General features: G+C 39.2%; 2 protein-coding genes across 12 annotated transcripts in view; one reads left to right on the top strand and one right to left on the bottom strand.

The window, feature by feature from the left end:
• The window catches only part of SHLD2 (shieldin complex subunit 2), a 37,052-nt gene extending 32,119 nt beyond the window's left edge, over nucleotides 1–4,933 (top strand). For 7 of the 9 annotated variants that reach the window (XM_042862810.1, XM_042862803.1, XM_042862801.1 and 4 more), the window contains 3 exons: nucleotides 417–651; nucleotides 3,414–3,529; nucleotides 4,532–4,933. In XM_042862810.1, the coding sequence (XP_042718744.1) occupies nucleotides 417–651; nucleotides 3,414–3,529; nucleotides 4,532–4,704 (524 nt within the window). In that variant the 3' untranslated portion in view covers nucleotides 4,705–4,933. Of the gene's footprint in view, nucleotides 1–416; nucleotides 652–1,671; nucleotides 1,794–3,413; nucleotides 3,530–4,531 lie in introns of those variants that run through there. The other 2 variants (XR_006177374.1, XM_042862804.1) reach the window with 2 other exon arrangements.
• Nucleotides 4,934–7,767: 2,834 nt separating this feature from the next.
• LOC122175278 (synaptotagmin-15-like) lies at nucleotides 7,768–18,930 on the bottom strand. Of its 3 annotated transcripts, XM_042862811.1 has the most exons (8): nucleotides 18,843–18,930; nucleotides 14,506–14,698; nucleotides 13,745–13,887; nucleotides 13,202–13,497; nucleotides 12,113–12,283; nucleotides 11,538–11,658; nucleotides 9,563–9,739; nucleotides 7,768–8,309 (listed from the first exon to the last, which is right to left on the bottom strand). In XM_042862811.1, the coding sequence occupies exons 1-8, from the start codon at nucleotides 18,847–18,849 to the stop codon at nucleotides 8,173–8,175; spliced, it is 1,245 nt and encodes a 414-aa protein (XP_042718745.1). In that variant the 5' UTR covers nucleotides 18,850–18,930; the 3' UTR covers nucleotides 7,768–8,172. The 3 variants fall into 3 exon arrangements, with proteins under 3 accessions (XP_042718745.1, XP_042718746.1, XP_042718747.1); XM_042862812.1 differs by lacking the exon at nucleotides 18,843–18,930 and having other exon boundaries at nucleotides 13,745–13,906; nucleotides 14,506–14,628; XM_042862813.1 differs by lacking the exons at nucleotides 13,745–13,887; nucleotides 18,843–18,930 and having other exon boundaries at nucleotides 14,506–14,628.
• Nucleotides 18,931–20,192: the final 1,262 nt, after the last annotated feature.

Genomic DNA, 20,192 nt, shown 5'->3' with positions numbered 1-20,192 from the left:
TCAGTTTGGCTTATCTCATCAGAAAACTTGTGTTCCAATGTCAGCTTTCTTCTGATAGAAAATAATTTTGATTGCTTTCTGGTACTGATGGACTTTGCCAAATATTTTTGCAAATAATTGCATTTTGTTGATCTTTATTCAGGCTTTTCTATGTTGGCATTTACTGCAGCAGTAGCTAAGAAGAAACTACATCTGTAAATTTTTAGATTTAGTATTAGGCACAATAATTCTTCACTGCAGAAATCTCTTAAATATGACATTTTAAATGTGATTCTAATGAATAAAATTCATGAAGCCTTATCAGTGATTTTTTTTTTATCAGCTATTATATAAATAAATATATATAAAAAAAGCTATTCCTTTTGCTTTATCTATAAAACTGATCGCAATTTCATTTGAAATTGTTGTTTCTATAGGAGTGATTCAAGTGAAAGCCCGTGTCTTACAGCTGAAGTTTACTATTTCAACTGGTCAGTACAGGCAGCTCATCTTCCATGCTGACACTTCACTGGAGTGTGTTCTGGCTTCTCTGCCTATAATTACATACTCGGGTTGTGCTAAATGTGGCTTGGAACTTCAGGCAGATGAGAACATGATCTACAAGCAGTGTTTTAGATGTTTGCCATACAACAAAGTAAAAATATTCTACAGGTAAACAAGAAAAAAAAGAATAAAATGTTCTATTAGATAAGCGAACTACAATTTTCTTTGCTTTAAGTTCTTGCCTACATAATAAATTGTGTACTTCAGGTGTGATTAGTCTTCTGGTTTTCTAAGCTATTAACGAAGATCGATTTATGAATTGCTGTATTAGTTTTAAAGAATTCCACCCATACATAATGCAACTTTTTCCTTCCTTTGAATATTGTGTAACAAGGTTTTTCCGTTTCTGTTTCGATGAGTTAGGATGAAGGAGGAGTTTAAGGACCAGAGTAAAACTCCTTGTGACTCTTCTTTCAGCCCAAGTTTGAAAATGTGTGAACATACAACCACATATTTAAACTGGTGGAAATTGTACTAACAAATGATTTCAATAGCATTCTTCAAGAGCAGGGATGTGAAGTTCTCAGTAGATGGCACTGTGACACAAGACAGATGCTTACTTTAAGAAACAAAACAGATCTAGTTGACGTAGAAACATAATCATACATTTCAAAAGCCCAAAGTAAATTCAAGTATCATAGCAAAATTATATGCTGCTTTTATCCTATGAGGGAGAATGAAGTGCAAAAAGTTCCATTTTTAACTGAAAAGATTCCCCCACCTCTTTCATAAGGGGAACATGAATTGCATCCATTTGCCCTCTCACTGAAAAGGAGAGAAAAATCATAACAGATTTCCAGTGTTTGGATCTTCAGCATTTGAACACATGTTGATGCTGAATGATTAGTCTGTAATTTGACGTGCTGCTTCAGGGAAGAGTAGGAATTGATAAGCCTAATATAATGTTATTTTAAGAATGCAAATATTTAAGATATTAAATAGATAGTGTGGTAGGATCTTTATACTTAAGAGAATTATGTTGTCTTAAATCTATGTTCCACTTCAGCAGGTCAATGTAGTCATTCCCTGTGTCAGTGCTATAACTCACCAACTTTTTCCACTGAACTGTTGGAGCCCAGTTTTGTTCATCTGCTGTGAACCCAATTTAGCTTTTTTTTATTTTTCTAGATGCTGAAGATACAAGCTTAGATGTGTGTATATATATATATGCTTAAATGGTTTTCTTTTATCTGTACTGTTGTATGACCGGAATGCTGAACATTTATCTTTACTGAAGTGCTGTATAGTGTGTAAGTACTTCCATAATCCTTCTGGGCTGTGATATGAATAAGAAAAGTTAGAAGAAATCCTGAAAACTAAGAGACAAGGAAGAAGAATTTCTATTGAAGAACTTACCTACTATCTTTAGACCACCTTTGTGTTTGGTTTTCAAAGCTTTACACTTTCTGTAGTGGTACTTGCTGGTAGCAACAGACAATTGCAGATTAATTACTTCTTATTCTTTCATGTTTTTAGTGAGTTTGTTAATATTCGGTGGAAGCACAGCATAGGTGGCAATGATCTCTTCATAAGTCGTTCTAAACTTTCAAACAGGTTTTTGCTATTATGAGTGAGGATTACTAGTATTTTTGAATAAATTGCTTCCCAAGGTCTTCCTTGGTGCTCTCTGAAATCACTGCAGTTGACAGCAGTGGCATTTACTGACATTTAGCAGCTAGAATGCGGGACGCTGTGCAAAGTATTTAAAGATCAATAAACATCAGAAGTACCTACTGACAAATACCAGAAAAGGAACTTGTTTTAATTTCCAAATGGTCATACAAGCTTAATTTGTAAGACCATCTCCTCTTTGGATCTGATATTAATAACTACTGTGCCGACACCTCCTTTGAAATACTATGCCAGCTTACGTAAATCATGGAAGTATTTTCAAGCATTTGGTTTCTTCAGTAATGGCAAAATAAGACTATATATTAGTCTGGTGTTGTTTTACTTTGATTACATTTTAAGGAAATTGAAATGTTGTTTTTTTTCCAGTGTTTTCCTTGGTATTTAATCTTAGTGTTTGGAAGTGTCAGTGGGGAGACAAAGTGCTTGCAAAGCTGCCAACAGATTCTGACAGTTTTAGTTTTTTTCATGTAGAGTAGACTGAAAGTTCCACATCTGGTCAAGTGTAAAAAGGTAAATAAGGGCTGTTGTTGATTCTTGAAATGCTGTAACTTTAATGTGTATGACTTTGTCCTTTCCAACCCTGGCCATTCTGTGATTCTGTGAATGGCATCAAGGATCATGAGTCTCCAACCCCCTGCCCACATGCAGGGCCACCAACCTCCACATTTAATATGAGACCACGCTGCCCAAGGCCCCATCCAATCTGGCCTTGAACACCTCTAGGGATGGGGCATCCACAACCTCTCTGGGCAGCCTTTAACTGTAATAAAGCATGAATAGAGAAAACCTGCGGATGTGTAAATTTTCCTGCATTATATTTTGCTTATACAAGACTTCAGATAACTTAGGAGTCTTACTGGAATGAAAGACTCCTTCAAAAAAAACCTCCCTTTTTAAATAATCTCCCTTATGTTTATGCTGGGTTTTTTTTGGTGTTTTTTTTTTTTTTTAAAGTCACTTGGTGCAGTTCTCATCCTCTTTCAGGAAAAGAGATTACTAAAGCCTGGCTTTCTGCAGTTGTCTCATAGTAAGGCTTACTTGTAACTTTAGAAGTAATGTTAACATTGTGTGGTGATATTTGGTATATTTCAAGCTCATGTTCTATCTGTACAGATTTGACAGATGTGTGCAAAGAAATTTTCTACTTGATATGTTGGAGGATTGTATTACATTGTATAATTTTCATTCACAAATTTTGCAGCAGCTAATTTTCAAGAGCCTTTTGTTTTTGTACCTAGACCTGCTTTGATGACAGTGGAAGAAGGAGGATGTGAGATTAATATACATGTGGTGTCTGAGCTGATGGAAAAAATCTTCCTTAATATTCCTGCAGATTGGCTGACCAGATCAGTAGGTACTGTTCCATGAATGAACTTGTAGTACAAACACTACAGGCAGCAAAGTTCTCAGTGAAAAGAAAATTTTTACTTACTGACAGTTAAGATATGTATGAGATTGTTCTTTTGGATAAGTCTGGTGAACATTCATGTTGCATATGAGACTTAATAAACAGAGGGGAAAGAAAGCAACCCAAAGAGAATGTTTCAGTTGCTATCTAAAAAATTCTGAAGTTCAGAGTTGAGTAGCAACAGTAATAGGTGAGATTATGAGTATCTATTATACAGCATGTAACTAAATATTTTGCTACTAAATGGATTCCTTATATGAAAACAAAATCTCTGTGAAGCTTTGAAAAATAGCTGCCATACATTAGTCATGTAAATAACTATGAACAGTGTTTAATTTTAATTTCAGGGGTTGGAAGGTCCTTCTAGAGATTGAGTCCAACTCCTTGCTAGGGCAGGTTCCCTACAATACGTTGCATAGGTGGGCATCAAAATGAGCCTTGAATATCCCCAAAGAAGGAGAGTTCACAGCCTCTCTGGGCAGTCTGTTCCAGTGCTCTGTCACCCTCACTATAAGGAAGTTCTTCTATATACTTGTGTGGAACTTCTACACTCTAGCTTTTGGCCATTACTCCATGTCCTATCACAATACACCACTGGAAGAGTTTGGCTTCTTCCAGTTGCCTCCTGCACTTTTTATAAACATTGATCAGATCTCCTCTCAGTCTTCTCTTCTCGAGGCTGAACAGGCAAGTCTCTCAGCCCCTGTGTTGTTTCCATTGGTACATCTTCATTTTGTACATGACTCATAAGTGTTATGATTCAACAGTTGAGAGAAATGTTTGGCATGTTGCTTTTTAAAAAAAAAAAGATGAGAACCAAATAATATCTTACTTGGATGCTGGTTTATTCTTCTGGTAATCCAGTGTAGCTTTCATGGAGGTAAAACTTGAATGTTAGGTGGTATTGTGAAAGTTAAGTAGTAAATTGAATTGTTCTGTCTTTTGCAGTGCCCTCCTCGGATATAACCTATGGCATGATAGTCGCAGATCTGTGTCATTCACTGCTAGCAGATATGGAAGCATCCTATTTGTTGGAAATTAGAAGCCATTTTGTGCTGGATGAAAACAGCTATCCTTTGCAAAAGGATTTCCACCTGCTAAATTTTCATCCTGATCTTTGAAGCATTATCTTTTGCAGTGACTGAATAAAAGACTGTAAGGCATGGATTGCAAACCTAAGGAAAATGAATTAGCTCAAGGAAGCAAATGTTTTAAATATAAATAATCACAAAAGAACGGGTATGGTATATGTGCTGATTGTATGTAGTATTGCTGTAAAACTTTGCAATTGTTGTAAAATAAATGAATATATATGTTTTTAATCTTAATAAACTCTTGCCAATATCTCAATTTTCTTCTCTCTGGAAAAGTTTTCTAGTGTTGAGACTGGTTGTTTTTCATATGCAGACTGAGGAAGAGAATTGAAATGTAGTACCTTGATTTTTGTCACAATGATGAAAAGAAAAAGATCACCAAGTTACAATTTGTTGTTTTTGTGCTTGCTCTCTGTTTGAGTCTGTCTTTTAACAGCAATATTTCTACTGTTCTGCCTCAGTGGTTTTACTGCTATTTTCTCTTTTAACATCTGTCTGAGGATCTGATCTTGTGTAGCTACAAGTTGTTGCAGTAATCTCAGAGGTTTTAAATAATTTTAAATGGTGCATTCTTTTAAAATATTTCTTTTGAATAATTACATTTAATGCATTTAGCTGTAAGGTAGCAAAGAAATACATATAGTCACATTGAGCCAATTTCAAAATTGATTGCAGCCAATTTAACACAACTTTCTCCCAGTTTGACCAGATTTAGAAATTAAATTGATTCTTTTTAAGGTCTTAGAAGACACCATCAAAATACACTGTTGTTAAAAGATTAGTAAATGATGACGTTGCCTGACTTTATAAAGCAACAGTCTGATAACTATTACTCTGAAAGTGATCAAATAGAAAGATAGTGATCAGTATTCTATCTGATGTAAATTATGCCTCCAACTGAGACTAAGTGCCTCTTATTATGACTCTTATTGAGACAAGCTGTAAGGTATAAATCGTATTTTCTGTATTCTATTAGATTGCATTCTTGCATACCTTTACCAGTGTTGTTCTCAGTTAGTAAATGTCTCTACATAACATTTCAGCTATCCACAAGCCTCAAATACGTTCTCAAAAATGTAGACTTGATTAAAAAGAGAGCGCCCACCCTCCCCTTAAACCCTTGTGGTTTGATCTCTGGCTATCTTCTATTAAAAGACAATTCCCCATTATTTTATTCCATCTCTGAATGTGTGACTCTTACCTCATAAGACTAAAACTGCAGTTTTCTGAAACTTATTCAGATGAGTTGCAATGAGTATTACCTCACTGTTCAGATTTTCACCATTTGTACCTCATCCCATCTATACTTCACGCAGCACTGCCTGATTCCAGATTGTGGGTTACTTAGTGCTGGGGGAGAACGTACAGAAAGAAAGAATAATTTCAGTGTTTGTATTTGTTTAAATGAGGCGTATACATGAATATTAATCTGGTATGAATTAAGGTATTCCAGGAGTTCTTTGAATTTAATAAGACTTAGGAAAACCAGGCATCAATTATGTTAGAGAAATTCTAAAGATTGTTTAACATCCTGTTGCTGTGCAGCCTCATTAGGATGATTTCATAACTTTGGAAGTAATTCGGGCCATCTGGATTGCTGAACTACGTGCATCTAACTGCTGAGTTTCATCTATTGTGGTTGTGTTGCTGGCTAACTTGGTCCTCATTCTCTTCTCATGATCCTTTCAGGTCTCTCTCTGATTCTTTTAGTAGTGTTCCTTTGTGAAATCTAATCTATGTAATGTAACAGTGTAGTTCAATATCAGTTTAATTTATTGTGGTGCTGTGTAGCTTTGCTTCTGATCTTTGCTTTTATAATTCTTTCTTGGAAATTGTAAGTCCCACTGTCTTATGTTTTTCACTTTAGACTTCCTTGCATGCATTCCAGATGGGAAGTCATTGCACTATCTTTCTGTGCTACTGTCTGGCATGGAGTTCTACTTCCCAGGAGCCATCTGATCCATGATCATCTGTAACTCTGTGTTCCCTTTCCCTTATATCAAGGTGCTGTTTTTAGAGCATTTTGTTAGGAGCAGGTAGTCACCAAATAAATGCATCCGGCCTATCAGCTCTTCACTTAGAGGAAGGAGGGACTAATAGAGGTGACTAATCATCGAACTTAGAAGACTAGTGTAAGAATAATTGTGATTAGCACAGAAGTCATGGTATTGTATGATGTACAGATAAATGTTCTGGTTGAGTAGTGGCGGGGTTTCTTCTCTACAAAAATACCCTTTAGAACAAGAGTGTATCCTTCATTTCTGCTGTAAAACAGGTAAATTGCTGCTCACTGCCACTGAAAGAGGTTGTTTTTCTATGAGTACATGATAGCATTATCGTAGAGCTTTGGAAATACTGAAGTTTTTCAGTAGTAATGGCAGTACTGGGAGAAGAGTCACATTTTGTATAGTCTTACATCTCTTTGCAGCATGTTTCGTGGGTGAGGGATTTCTGTGCTTTGCATCTTAGTGTGACAACAGCACTGCATCGTAGTACCTTATTTAATCATATCTTTTTCATTACTGGAGTAACTGCTGTGCAGGAAGAGTCAAAATGGCCCTTTTTCGTTTATTTTGGTTGAGAAACATGAAGTGTGCTGGTAAGTGCATTTAAATATTCTTTCATTATTTTTGGAATTTAATACAGTATGTTGGATAAACTTTCTGTGGTTTTGTAGTTAAATTTAGGTTTGGGGCAGTATGTTCATTTGATGGAGATATGGTATTTTAATATTTGATTAAATTCTAACAGCTGCACTCTTATATTCACTGATGTAGCAAGACAGACCGAGAATCCTATTTATGTTTCAGATGGGTGATCAGGTGAAGAGTAATCTATTTTAACAGTTCCTCTCAGGTATAATTTTCATTCATTGTATTTTCCTGTAGACAATGAGAAATCGAAAGGTTTTTTTATATTGAATTAACATAATATCTTGTTTGAAAGGAAATTGACTTTGTAGAAATTATGCTCCTCCTGGAACACAATTGTACAAAACTGTGCAAAATGCTTTTCTGCAGTAGCCTATCTGATTTATGACAGTAGAGTGTAAAAGGTGTGAAGGTCAGGACCCTAGTGAACAGTCAGGAAGAGAAGAATTGTATTTATTTTGAGAGAAAGTAATTGCTTTAAATTATGTTGCAGAACAGTAATTTAATTAGTGCAGGAAACTACCACTAAAACAAACGTAAATCCTAAGGGCTTCCACCAATTGACTGAGTTTTCCATGTAAGAATCTCCATAGTAGGTCAAACCTTAATCCGTGCTCTGTTTCCAGCAGAGAGATATCTGGGGAGACGTACAAGGACAGGTTGGGGTTTTGTTCCAGACTACCAGGGACCAAGCCTTCTGATTGTGTTTGGAGAATATACTTCTATTCCTGCCTGCATGGGAGTGTTAACTGTTCAAAGACTTTGTGTCCTTTATCATCAGGTTTTAAAGGGCAGTGAGAGCTTCTTCATTTGTGTGTGTTTTTTGTCCATAGAGTGATGCTGTTTAAGTGCTGTAGCAGAGAGCATGCCACTGTTTAACCAGCTCCTTAGGCTTGCTGATCATTTCATTCCAGTGTTCTAGTTCTTTGCCTCGACTGTACATGTATGGCCCAACTACAACACGCCCCAGCACATGTGATTCTGGGAGGGGAAAAAAAAAACAAAACAGTAATTAACACCCATGAGTGCTTATGTGAAATATAAATTAGAATCTTAACCTTTATTTCTCTAAGAAATTCATGTTCTGAAAACTATGTTTAAATACATTTTTTTTGCCAAGGAATCTACACTCGATCTCCCTAGTTTTTACGTGATAAGATACTTTTAGATGCTGAAAATGGCTATTTAATCAGTTCAGACCTTGTTGCCTATGCTCTAAATTACAATGAGATTAAGGCACACAGTTCTGACTGTCTAGATCCTCTACCCAAGTGTACTGTTCAAGTGTGCCCTAGTTTAAGGCATTGACAAGCTTAGCAGGGGTTGTATGATACTCTAGCTTGGGAAATCCAGCTATTGAGACACCAGGTGGGAATCAATACACAGGTTCCATTTCATGTTCTGCCACCAGCTATCTTTCTGCTCTGTGATTAAGCTGATTGTTTCTTCTTAACTATGTAGCCTAGGATGGGGAAGACAATTTCAGGATTTTTGTAAGGCGTTTCGTCATGTGCAAGTAAAAAATGAGGAAAGACTCAAACACTGATCCTAATCCCTGTCCATCCTCCAAACCACCTACCCGTAAACTCATCTCAATTATTATTATTATTATTTTCTTTTTAGACCAGTATGAATCCAAAGAAGAGTATTACTGTTAAATTACTGAGATCGGATTGGCACTGCAGGGGCAAGCTTGCACTGTGAGCAGTGGAAACGCTGAATTCTGATTTGCTTCTCTAAGCAGAATTCCTTAATGGATTCTCTGATAATTATTAAAAGGTGACCTCAAGCATTAAATTTTCTGCTAGGCAGGGGAAATGTTTTTAATCTCTCTTGTATCCCACTGCCTGAACTGCTGTGATAATTAAAATTACTGCTCATCTTCCAAATATTGTAAATGGCTTCAAAATTTTGGAGATGGGGATTTATATGCATAAGCATTCACAAATGATAGTTGTATAAGCTTGTTTCCTTAGAATAGCAGAATGAAACAAAAATACAACAGTTTGTGTTCTGATAGTGACTACCCTACAGTTATCTTTTGCTGAATTTTTCTCTTCTGAAAGAGACATACACTTACTGCAAATAAGTTGTTCTACTTTTTAAATAGAGCAAATAACACTCCAAATCTTTTTGATATTTTATGATTAAAAGTTAATGATTATGAGTCCCTTCCAGGTTTAATCCTCTCTGCAATGTAATAAGAGATTTAACAACCGTAATATGTAGCTTACTTTGTTCAGTGTTCTGGAGCACAGATAGACTCAGGCTTGCTGCATCCAGCTCTGTCTTATTTGCCTTGAAACTGAAGGATTCGTTATACTCTGGATTGGGAGATCCCAGAACAGCTGCTGTCTTTTTACTTCTGACTAACTTATTATGGTTCATTAATGAGACCTTGACATAGACACCTTGTAGGGGGAGAAAGAAATAGATATCAGAGACAGTTAGGGAGGCTTAAGGAATTTTTTGCTTTCAGGAATGAATGCCAAGTATACAACTCCATTATGAATGATTGAAATGTATATGGCAGTATGGTAACGTGTAACATTAAGCAGAGAGTACACAGAGGGTGCAACTTCATCCTGCCCTTTCCAACTATAGAACTGTTGAAAAGAACAGTCATGTTTTTACCTGTCATCCTTGATCTTCCATTCCTGTACCCTCCTTCCATCTGATGTTTTTTTCTTTAAGCTACTGATAAACAAACCTTTATTTTCATGTAAGTGTTCACAATTGATCTGACACAAGGGAAGGCCATGTAGTATGTACATGGATAGATAGAACTGATACCTGATTTCTGATAGAACTGTATCTGTTTGAGGGGAACTAATTCTCCTGTTCAGTGAATCTTGAAAAGGTACTATCGATGACTTCTGGTCCTGCTATGAGGAATTTATTAGAAAATCTGTAGAAAAGAAGTGAATGATTTTAAATGGTCTCTGCTTTGTCTTCTTGGAAGTTACAAAAATGGTGACAAGGTGGACAGGGTGACAACAAAATACTTTTATGCTTCCTGTAGGGGACCTGTACTGTACTGTGGTCTCAATCTGTGACAGGGAGATCCAGAGCAGGCTGAAATTACCTCAGTTGTGATACTGTGTTTACTATTCCCTGCTATTCAGTTCATTAAGGTTCGTCTGTAACAAAAACCATCAGAAATGTCAGGACTGAACCAATGTTGGCAGGCTCCTTGTGTCTCCTGGTTATTTCCACTGATCCACAAGGTTCTCTCTACTGTTTAGGGGCTGCAGAATTACCAAGACAGATGCTTGTTCTGGCTGAGCTGTTACCTGAGTGCTATATATGGAAAAGAGTAACTATGTAAATTGCTCCGTACAATATCTAGCTTTTAATTACTTCACTACTTCTTAAAAACACGTAATTCACCTGAATCTAAAAATAAATTTCTTTGTATGGTCTTACATTACGTATTTTCTATCAAAGATTAGAGCTGTGTCAAGAGCTTCTCATTCCTGTCTCTGTAGGATTTGCTAGAGAATCTATAAACTTATTTAGAGATTATCTCTGAAGTCAAACATGCTGGTAACAGCTTGTTCCAAGAAACCTTATGGTTTGTGATTTGTCTGTACAGAGAGAACTAAACATCTTTTAGCTGCTAGATACTATTTTGCATTTATATTGTTTAGTTTCAGAGCCCATCACTAAACCACTAAAGTTCTGGACACAACAAAATTTGTTTTCAATATCTGAGGCCGAGGGCACTTCAGTAGGATGTCCCAGAAGAAAAAAAAAAAACAGTGCAGGAAGGGCTAACCATTGTGACTGCATGCCACGGTCCTTGAAACAACAGCCAGGCCATCCTGAATTGGGAGTTTTCTCCCAGTTCAGTTCCCCCTGGGACAGCTGTTCAGTGCAAGCAGTTGTTCTGCAGCCCTTAACCTTTTGTCATTTGCCTCAGGTCTTTTCCCTGGGGCAGCTGTTAATTCTGAATAGGAGCGCAGCAAAGCAATGATTCTCACTGTGTTCAAGTAGAAGGACAAACTATTAAGAACCAAAGCTAAAACACAGCAGAACCAACTTATCAAAATCTAATTACCCCAGTAACAAAATACAGTTTGTTTTCATTCAAATGACTCTGTTTATTCTATTGAGAGTCACTCAGCATAAGGCTGGGTGGACTAATGAGGAAGGAGCAAATTGGAGCAGGAATTCTGGAGCTGGTAGCAAAGGGGAAGTGACACTTACTGACAGCACAGCTCTCATCCTGGAGCTTTAATCCCTTTGCCCTCAGAACCACCACAGTAAGACGACCCAGGCAGTCGTTGTAGCTGAGGGAGAACTGGATATCGCCATACTCCGAGGGAGTCTTGGAAAGCGAAATAGCATTCATCAGATGTCTGAAAAACTCTTCACACGGATAAATGGGAGGAAAGGGTTGTTTCTTCACGCTAGTGCTTTCTGCTACACCAAGGCAGCAAATAGCAATGGCTTTTTTTACGCTGTTGTGACATTTGATAACACTGGTTAATCAGCTTTCCTGGATCTTCCTTCCTCTTGAACTTTTTCTGCTCTTACAATTTCAAAACAGAAGGAAATAACATGAAGTACTTTCTCATGCGACTCTGAACAGTTGGATAATGCCTGTACAGCTGCTTTTGGGCTGCAGATTCATAAGAGGGGAACTTGAAATCCAAATAGTTATCAAACTGTAGCATCTGATGTATTCAGTACAACACACTTCTATGTTACCTGTACCCTTCCAATACATCTTCCAAGAGAAGAGAAATTGAACAATGCCAAGCAGCCTGATGTGTACCTACCTCTAGGTTTTCTTTCTCCAGATCTCTCCATACAACTACTTTGCTCTCATCAGTTAAGGTTTCATTTTTCAGTGGGAAAATGACTTGGCCCAGGAGGTGGTGGTGCTTCTGCTTATCAACATGATAAACCAGAAACTTCAGAGTCCTCTGAAGCAATGTTTTACTGGAAACCTGCACAGGAAAAGGAAGAAAATAATAGTTAGGTTATCTGAGACTTTTCCATGCAAGCAAAACTTCAGAAGAGGAATTTGACAAAGAGTGATGTAAGTAGGTGGAGATTTTTTGTTATTTCAAGTCAGCGCTCTAAATCTGCCCAAAATTTTAGCTATGCAGGAATCTGAAGATCCAAGGTAAAGCAGTTGATTTTTTAAAAATGCAGAACTAGCAGTTTTTCAAGCCATGAAAATCTAGTGCTATGATAAATTCACTTCTAGAGACAAATGTTTAGAAGTCTGTTTAGAATGATTAAGAAGACTGTTTAGAAAATGTTTAGAACATTTTTAGTTGTCTGAAACTCAAATTACTTCGGTTTTAACACTTGTTCTGCGAGGAGTATGGTTTAGTGTGTGTCATGGTGATGGCATGACAGTTGGAGCATATGATCTTGAAGGTCTTTTCCAAGATTAATAATTCAATGACACCTGTGCAAAGCTGCTTGCTGCAGAAGCCAAGCTTCTACATATTATACAATTATACAAATACTGCTCCAGAGACCTCATGGGTTCTAATTTCTAGTCTGTTTTCACTGTAAAGAAATTAAAAGCTACAAAAACATCAATATAGGTTTTCATTGGACATCTAGAGCTGCTGGGCTGCACTGCTCAGCCATAGTTCAGACTATGATTATCCTTCGTAGGACAAATTCAGGAATCCCTAACTTGGGTATAGACAACAAGTAAGGCTGGTTCTGGAGCCACAGACTTGGGTAAGTAGCCTGGAATCTCCAGAAGGCCCAGTAATAAATTGCACCTCTAGTGGAAACACCTGCGTTTCGGTAGGAGTATAGAAAATTCATTTTCACAAAATGTGCTTTAATTCAATAAGACAAGATTTGGAAACAAAAAGCTGCTTCATCAAAAGTACAGGTACCTGGAAAACAAAGTTTTCATCAAACTGTGGATTAAGGGTTTTACGCTTTATTTTAGACTGCAGGTAGCGTCTTTCATCAGGCAGCAAGTAGATCTTCACAAACGGAATGCAAGAGTCAGTGGGAGGCTGCAGGTTTCTGGCTTTTATCACGGAGACGAGGAGCCTTTCTGATGCTTGCTTGTATTCTATAGAGAACCAGAGACGGCCAATGTTGCCTTCAGGAAAGTCGGTCTCACTCTTGTCTTCAGGAAACTTGTACAGCTCTGGGTTAATGGTCCCTACAATGTAAGCTCCAGCTTCACAAAATAAAAAGTATCAACATGTTAGTTTCAAGACTGTCGTGGGCATTATTGTACCCACTGCTGTACTAAGGAAATTGCATTTGTCTATATTTGCATAATATTTGCATCTGAATTACTTTTCCCTCAAATCTGGGAGTAGTCGTAGGCTTGTACTGAGCAATACTACGTCTGATATGCCTTCAATGAACATGCTTCATAATCAGACTGCCCTTCCAAGAGCTGTATTTTTGAAATGTCATACCCAAAGAATGAAATGACGACCGTGGCCCAGACTGGGGAGTCATGCAGGAGTTATTGTCTTCCTGAATTTGCTCTTCATTGGTCAGGTTAATCCAGTCTCGCCCATGCAGTGTTGGTGGAATTATAAATGGAACGCTTTTGGATCTGCTCAAGACATCAACAGCTACTGATTCTTCTAGTTTAAATACTGAAATCAAACTTGGTAACAGTAATATGATTACCTACCTTAGATTAAAAACAAAACAAAACAAAAAAAAAAAACAAAAAAAAACAGAGATTCACAGGTGGAAAAAGTAAATATCCTTGTTTGTAAATATCTGTGTAATGCCTGGAGGTCCACCAAGGGACCTCAGATCTGATGTCTTCACAGATCCTTCACCTTTCTCTTCTCTTTTAGAATAAATCTTTCAAAGAAAATGAAGAACTAACTGCAGCTTCTTGTTTTAGAGCTTCAAAGCCCTGTGGTAACAAACTAAGAAAGTTTTCTTTCAGAACTGAAGTCCTAATGCTAAGTTTTTGTATTCTATGTTTGAAACTACCGGGAACAACACAGATACCTGGGCCGTATTTGTCTATGTAACAGATAAAGCTGTTCCATACAGCAATAATACTCAACTATACTGCCTTTTACATAAATTACAAATTATCATTGCATTCATAGTTTTAGAAAAGAACAAAGCAGAACATATGTATTTAATCAGATCATAGCTGATTTGAATTTCACCAGGTTAAAGTGCCTACTTTAAAAACAAAATTATATACCTTTTTGGTTGAATTTCAGAAGATGACTGATCTTGCAAAATGGCATTCACAGGTGTTGTTTTGAGAGGATTAGGGAGCTCTTCATAAGAATAAATAAGGCAAAGCTTCTTCCAGAGCAAGTACGCAGTTATTCCAATGAGAACAAATAAAAGGATCCCCGCTATCACACCTCCAGCAACAGTAACTATTTGTTCTGTACAAACAGAAGCACACGAAACATGATAGCAGGATGAAAGTTATGCACCTTTTGGGGGGAGATGGGAAAATTAAAAGTACCATTTTCCTTTAAATTTTAAAAACATCCTGAAATGCAATGTTCTGCTCTAGTGCACTCTTCTGTCTTTGGCTGTATTGTGATATAACTCCTGAAGATGTGAAGAAAGTGTTCAGGTATGTTGACAATGACTGCAGTGTAAGAGTCAACAGCTAGGGGAAGGACAACCCAAGCCTTAGTTGTTATAGATCCTTATTTTCCTGTAACATAAGCACTTAGCTTAGCATGGCAGAAGTGCTGGAGCTTTTGTAACAGAAGAAAAAGAAAACCCGGGAGCACCTACATACAAGAGGTACTACTACATCAGTTTGTTTTGATATACCAATTCTTCATCTATGCTGGGTTGAGACTAGTCCTGGCACAATGAACAAAGCAAAGGTCAGGATGTTTTTTGTTTTTCATGTTTCCTGATTGGCAAAGGCAAACTTAAGTATCCAGTACACGCTGTCTCCTAAACCCTGATTATTTCAGATAAAATCAGATCTACTTGGGTTTTCTTATATTTTTTTCACACCAATAAAACTGGGAACTTAAGAAATTAATTAACAGGAATATAAGGAATTCCGTTATGAAAATTTCCTTTTAGGCCAAGAGCAGACAGTTGATAGTGAACCTCAGTTCATTGTCTTACGTTTGCTGAATCCTAGAGCAAAATGCTGTAGAGACAATTTCTGCACTGCAATTTACACCAGCCTGCCTTGGCCCAGCTCTGAACATTGAGCTGACATGGCTGCTTCTCAGTGAAGAATTGTGACAGTGAGCCCAAACTGCAGAATTCTCTTTTTCTCTATGCTGACAGGAGATGAATTAGGATCAGCTGAGTACTGTGCAGTGACTGAGCTCAGCTCTCAAGGTCTCCTCTGGAATCGCTGTGACAGAGCCCTGGTGTTCTCTCACAACTTATACTGACTTTTTCTCTTCTCTGGTTTTAAGGTGCAGACTGGTGGTTGAGAGTGAGATCTGAACCTGCTTTGGACATTGGCTGCCACCAGTGCGTCATTTCCTTTTCAAATACCAGAAGACAACCAACTGGGAGGCTTGTCAGTGTCTGACCTGATTGTGAGGCTTAGGCTGGAGTGCTTTCTAGCTCATGGTTAAATGTTCTGAATGGGAGAGGTTCCTGACCAGAGTTAGTGTAAGAAATAATGTGGGTAGGCTATAAATTTTGCTTTTTGGGAACAAAAATGGAAATCCAGAAATTCATAATTATGTTTCCCTCCTTTATCTGAGTCTTTAATGAGTGTCATGTACTATACTGACATCTAGATAGAAGAGCTTGATTAAAATCTACTCCCCATTATCTGCTATCTCATTCAATTCTGATACTGTGTGGGCAAGCTGAGGTAGTGTGCTGAGATGCAGCCTCCTCAGGTGGGGTCTGTAACAACCAGCAATAAGTAAGGCACAGAGGAATTGGAAAACTGACTGCAATTTCACATGGCCTTCTTGTACTACTTCCAATAGGTAGGGACCCATTCCTGATCGGATCCCAGTGTCCTGGAGCACAGCAGCACATGCGCTGCCTTTCCTTCTGGGCAGTGTTCCCAAGGTAGGAAGATGACTGCTGCTATTCCATGTATTCATTAGCACCTAGGCGTTAACTCAAACTGTTTTCAGCACCTCTCTGATTAAAGGTTTCTGCTTTCTCATCTTTTTTCTAACTATACCTGTTGCACCTTTTTTTATCCTTGCTTCTTTTTTCAGACTCTGAACTCTATGAAGATAGCCATAAAATACCCATAACCTGTATAGCTACGACTCATCTGGTAGTGGTATAAGTATTTATGCTTTGTTCCTCTCTTGTTGTTCTGTCTGTGCTTGGCACATACCTTGCAATTAGTCACCTCCACATGGCAGTAGAAATAAAGACAACATAAGCACAGGGTATTCAGTCACTGGTGGTAGGAGTTTGGAGTAACAACTTCAAAGCTAGTAGCATAGGAAGCAAGCTGCAAATGAAAGTATTGCTGATCTTTTCTCTGTTACCATGTTGCAATGGGTGATACGGAATGTTCTGTAGCTGAAGGACACATGTAAATACTCTGCTGTAAAATTAACTAGGCCACAGTGCTACCAAGGCCTTTCTCCCATCCTATCTCATTTTCCTGCCTTTGGTACAATCACAAGAGCCAGCTTTCTTTCTTTCTTTTTTTCCCAGCTCCCCTACAGGTGTGTTCCCTTAGCTCTCTGCAGGCACTGGCTGCCTGTGAGCCCTCTTGTCAGCTGTGTATCCAGGCTCATGGAGCAGCCTCCCTGTTCCTGCCTATTCTACAGCAATGAGCACTTTGCTGTGCCTTCCTCCAGGCTGGATATGCTTTGGTATTTAGCCAGGCTTATTCGTGCAGTACTTAATCTGTGGAACATGAAATGAGTGCCCATTTGAAGTGGATTAATATTAACAAGAGGACAAATCTTGTTACGCTACACTGATAGCTCAGTTTTCCCATATAAAAATGCACAGTATGAGGAAATATCTAACAAATTCAGCCCTGAGCATGGAAATCATAGAATCACAGAATGGCCTGGGTTGAAAAGGACCACAATGATCATGTAATTCCAACCCCCTGCTATCTGCAGGGTTGCCAACCAGCAGACCAGGCTGCCCAGAGCCACATCCAGCCTGGCCTTGAATGCCTGCAGGGATGGGGCATCCACAACCTCCCTGGGCAGCCTGTTCCAGTGTGTGTGTTCCTCAGCAGTTCATAGGGCACGCTCAAGTGTGTCTTCAGACAGGCAGCCAATAGATCTATAGCTTAGAAGGCCTGATGCAGAAAGTGCTTTAATTTAATGTCAGTGAAGGTAAATAGAAATGAGTGATTTGCTTCATAGAGGTATATCAAAAATGCAAATACTGATGGCTGGTGGTTCAGCTGTCTGGTCTACCTTTCGGAAGTTAATATTTCAGCGAGCTCAGATGGTCTCTGTTTGATGTGTGTCCTCTCCAATCCCCAGTCCTTAATGTGCCCAGCAGCAACCCTGTATTCTCCTCTAACTTCTGTCATTAAGAACAGAAAGCTGAGGTGTGCTGTGATGCAGGCAAGAACAGCAGCTGTGTCCTGATTTTGAGTAAAAGCGTCAATTGCTCATCTCTTCTTTCATAAGTTTGATGTCCTGAATTTGTTCAGTGCAAAATAAGTATTTCTGAGCCATTCTCTGCCAGTGTGTCCAGTTCTGCCGGTTTAGTTATTGCACTCCTTTTAGCAAATCTACCTGGGATTTAATGAGGGCAAGGGGCATTTGGCATTTTCTTTATTTAGTTCATCTTATCTGATCAGATCAGAAACAGAACCAGTGGTTTAGGGCACAATGTAGTACCGCTTACAAAGCCAACCACTGAACTAAGTTGAAACCATTGTGTGCCAGGACGAAATATGTATCTTCTAAAATATCTACCTGCCACTGTGAGCAACTGATATATTGTGTTGTGCTGTGGCATAGGATCATGGCAGCAGCCATGGAGCTGCCATGGCACTACACCCTGCAATGGGGGTGAGTGTGCTGCTCGAGTGCTGACAGAATCACAGAATGGCCAGGATTGGAAGGAACCTCAAGGATTGTGGATCTCCAACCCCCTGACACAGGCAGGGCCACCATCCTCCACATTGAATACCAGACCAGGCTGCCCAGGGCCCCATCCAACCTGGCCTTGAACACCTCCAGGGATGGGGCATCCACAGCCTCTCTGGGCAGCTGTTCCAGCACCTCACTGCTCTCTGTAAAGAACTATGTGCTGACAGCCTTTCTCACAACACAGAAACACTGGTGCGTACCTTGTGCCTCTTCGGGTCTGGGCCCCTTTTTGTCTAGCATCTACTTATAATAATCTTTACTCAAACTCCACTGTAAGCCTTTTTGGGGCGGTGTGGCCAGGCACTTCTCCATCACAACTTTTAATCCCCATATAAATACTCAGGTTTATCAACATTTCAGCTGTTAACATAGGCAGAGCCTAAGCCGAATGGCGGATTGACCCATTTGCCCAGCTGCTTGGGGGCCGGTTTCCCACCGCCGCTCTCCCGAAGCCTCCCCCTGACCCCCGACACCGCTCCCAGCCCTTACTTACCGGGCATGAGTGCTCGGGCTCCTCTTGCGGCTCGCCTCCATCTGCCCCGCCCGGGCCGGCCGGGAGCTGCCGCCCCCCGGGGGCCCGAGAACGGGCGGCCCCGCCCCGAGGCCGGCTGACTGCGAAAAGCACCTCGGTGGTAACAGTCTAACCTTTTACTCGCCTAACAAACGTAACCAGACAGGTCTTAACTAACGCATTCACTCGTGCCTAGTGCAGGAGCAGTTCTGCGTCCTAACTCCTTCTGCCTGCCAGTGTTGGCTTCTTTCTCAGCAAATGCAGTAAGAATCTGTACCTTCAATTTAACGTGCGCTTGCCAGCAAGGAGCTGGAGGTGACTGTTCCCCTTTACTCTGCCTTGTGAGGCCCTATCTTGAGTGCTGTGCCCAGGTCTGGGGTCTCCAGCACAAAAAGGATGTGGAGGGTTTGGAGTGGGTCCAGAGAGAACAGCAACGATGCTCCAAGGACTGGTGCGCCTCTCCTGTGAAGATAAGCTGAGGAAGCTGGGCTTGCTTAGCTTGGAGAAGAAAAGGCTGCAGGAAGACCTCAGTGTAGCCTTCCAGTACTTGAGGGCAGCTTATAAGCAGGAGGGGGACCAGCTTTTTACGCTGTGATAGGACAAGAGGGGATGGCTTTAAATGAAAAGAGGAGATATTATGATTAGATGTTAGAAAGAAATTCTTTACTCAGAGGATGGTGAGACACTGGCACTGCTGCCCATGGAGGTTGTGGATGCCCCAGCACTGGAGGTGGCCCTGGGCACTATCAAGTGGATAGCAACCCTGCCTGTGGCAGGGGTTGGAATTAGATGATCTTGAAGGTCATCTTTAACCTAAGCCATTCTGTGATTGATTATGTTCTGTGATATGCAGCACCATTTTAATTTAAAAGCCAAAGAAATGCATAGGAATTCAGTTAGTAGGATTCTGCTAAAAAATCAACCGTCTGTATGGGACTTAGAATGTCCCACTGTTGATGCAGTTTGATTTAGCATTTTCCGTTGAATTCTGAGTCCCCTGGAAGAAAGTAAATAGATTATTTTTACACATTCTTTTTTGTTAACATAAATATCTGCATTTTCTGCTGTAAAATAGCAGTAACTTTTTGCATTGTGCCCATCTAAGTCTTGTTTCTTACTGAGGCCTTTAAAGGGTGGTGTAAAAACTCATTTTGTAACTACAACCACATTTACTTTTCTTCAGGATAACTACTGACGCATCCTAATTTAGGATGCAGAGTAAATGATGCTGAATTCTCCCCTTTTAAATTATTTTTGTAGTATAAGCTATGAGAACTACGAGTCAGACCCCGTGATTTCTGAATTGCGTATTTTTCTCTTCTGTTTCTTTTG

Source organism: Lagopus leucura, unplaced genomic scaffold (genome assembly GCF_019238085.1).
Source record: "Lagopus leucura isolate 7727_CA_CO unplaced genomic scaffold, USGS_WTPT01 Super-Scaffold_739, whole genome shotgun sequence".
Taxonomy (NCBI): Eukaryota; Metazoa; Chordata; class Aves; order Galliformes; family Phasianidae; genus Lagopus; species Lagopus leucura.
Note: the sequence above shows the minus strand (reverse complement) of the source record. Positions and strands in the feature narration are given on the sequence as shown.

What these genes read in the sequence shown, in the direction of transcription:
- LOC122175278 (XM_042862811.1), bottom strand. An exon ending in TGGAGAAAGAAAACCTAGAG is followed by an intron (nt 11,659 to 12,112) that starts GTAGGTACACAT and finishes TCGCTTTCCAAG; the next exon opens with ACTCCCTCGGAGTATGGCGA. An exon ending in GGATGAGAGCTGTGCTGTCA is followed by an intron (nt 9,740 to 11,537) that starts GTAAGTGTCACT and finishes TCCCCCTACAAG; the next exon opens with GTGTCTATGTCAAGGTCTCA.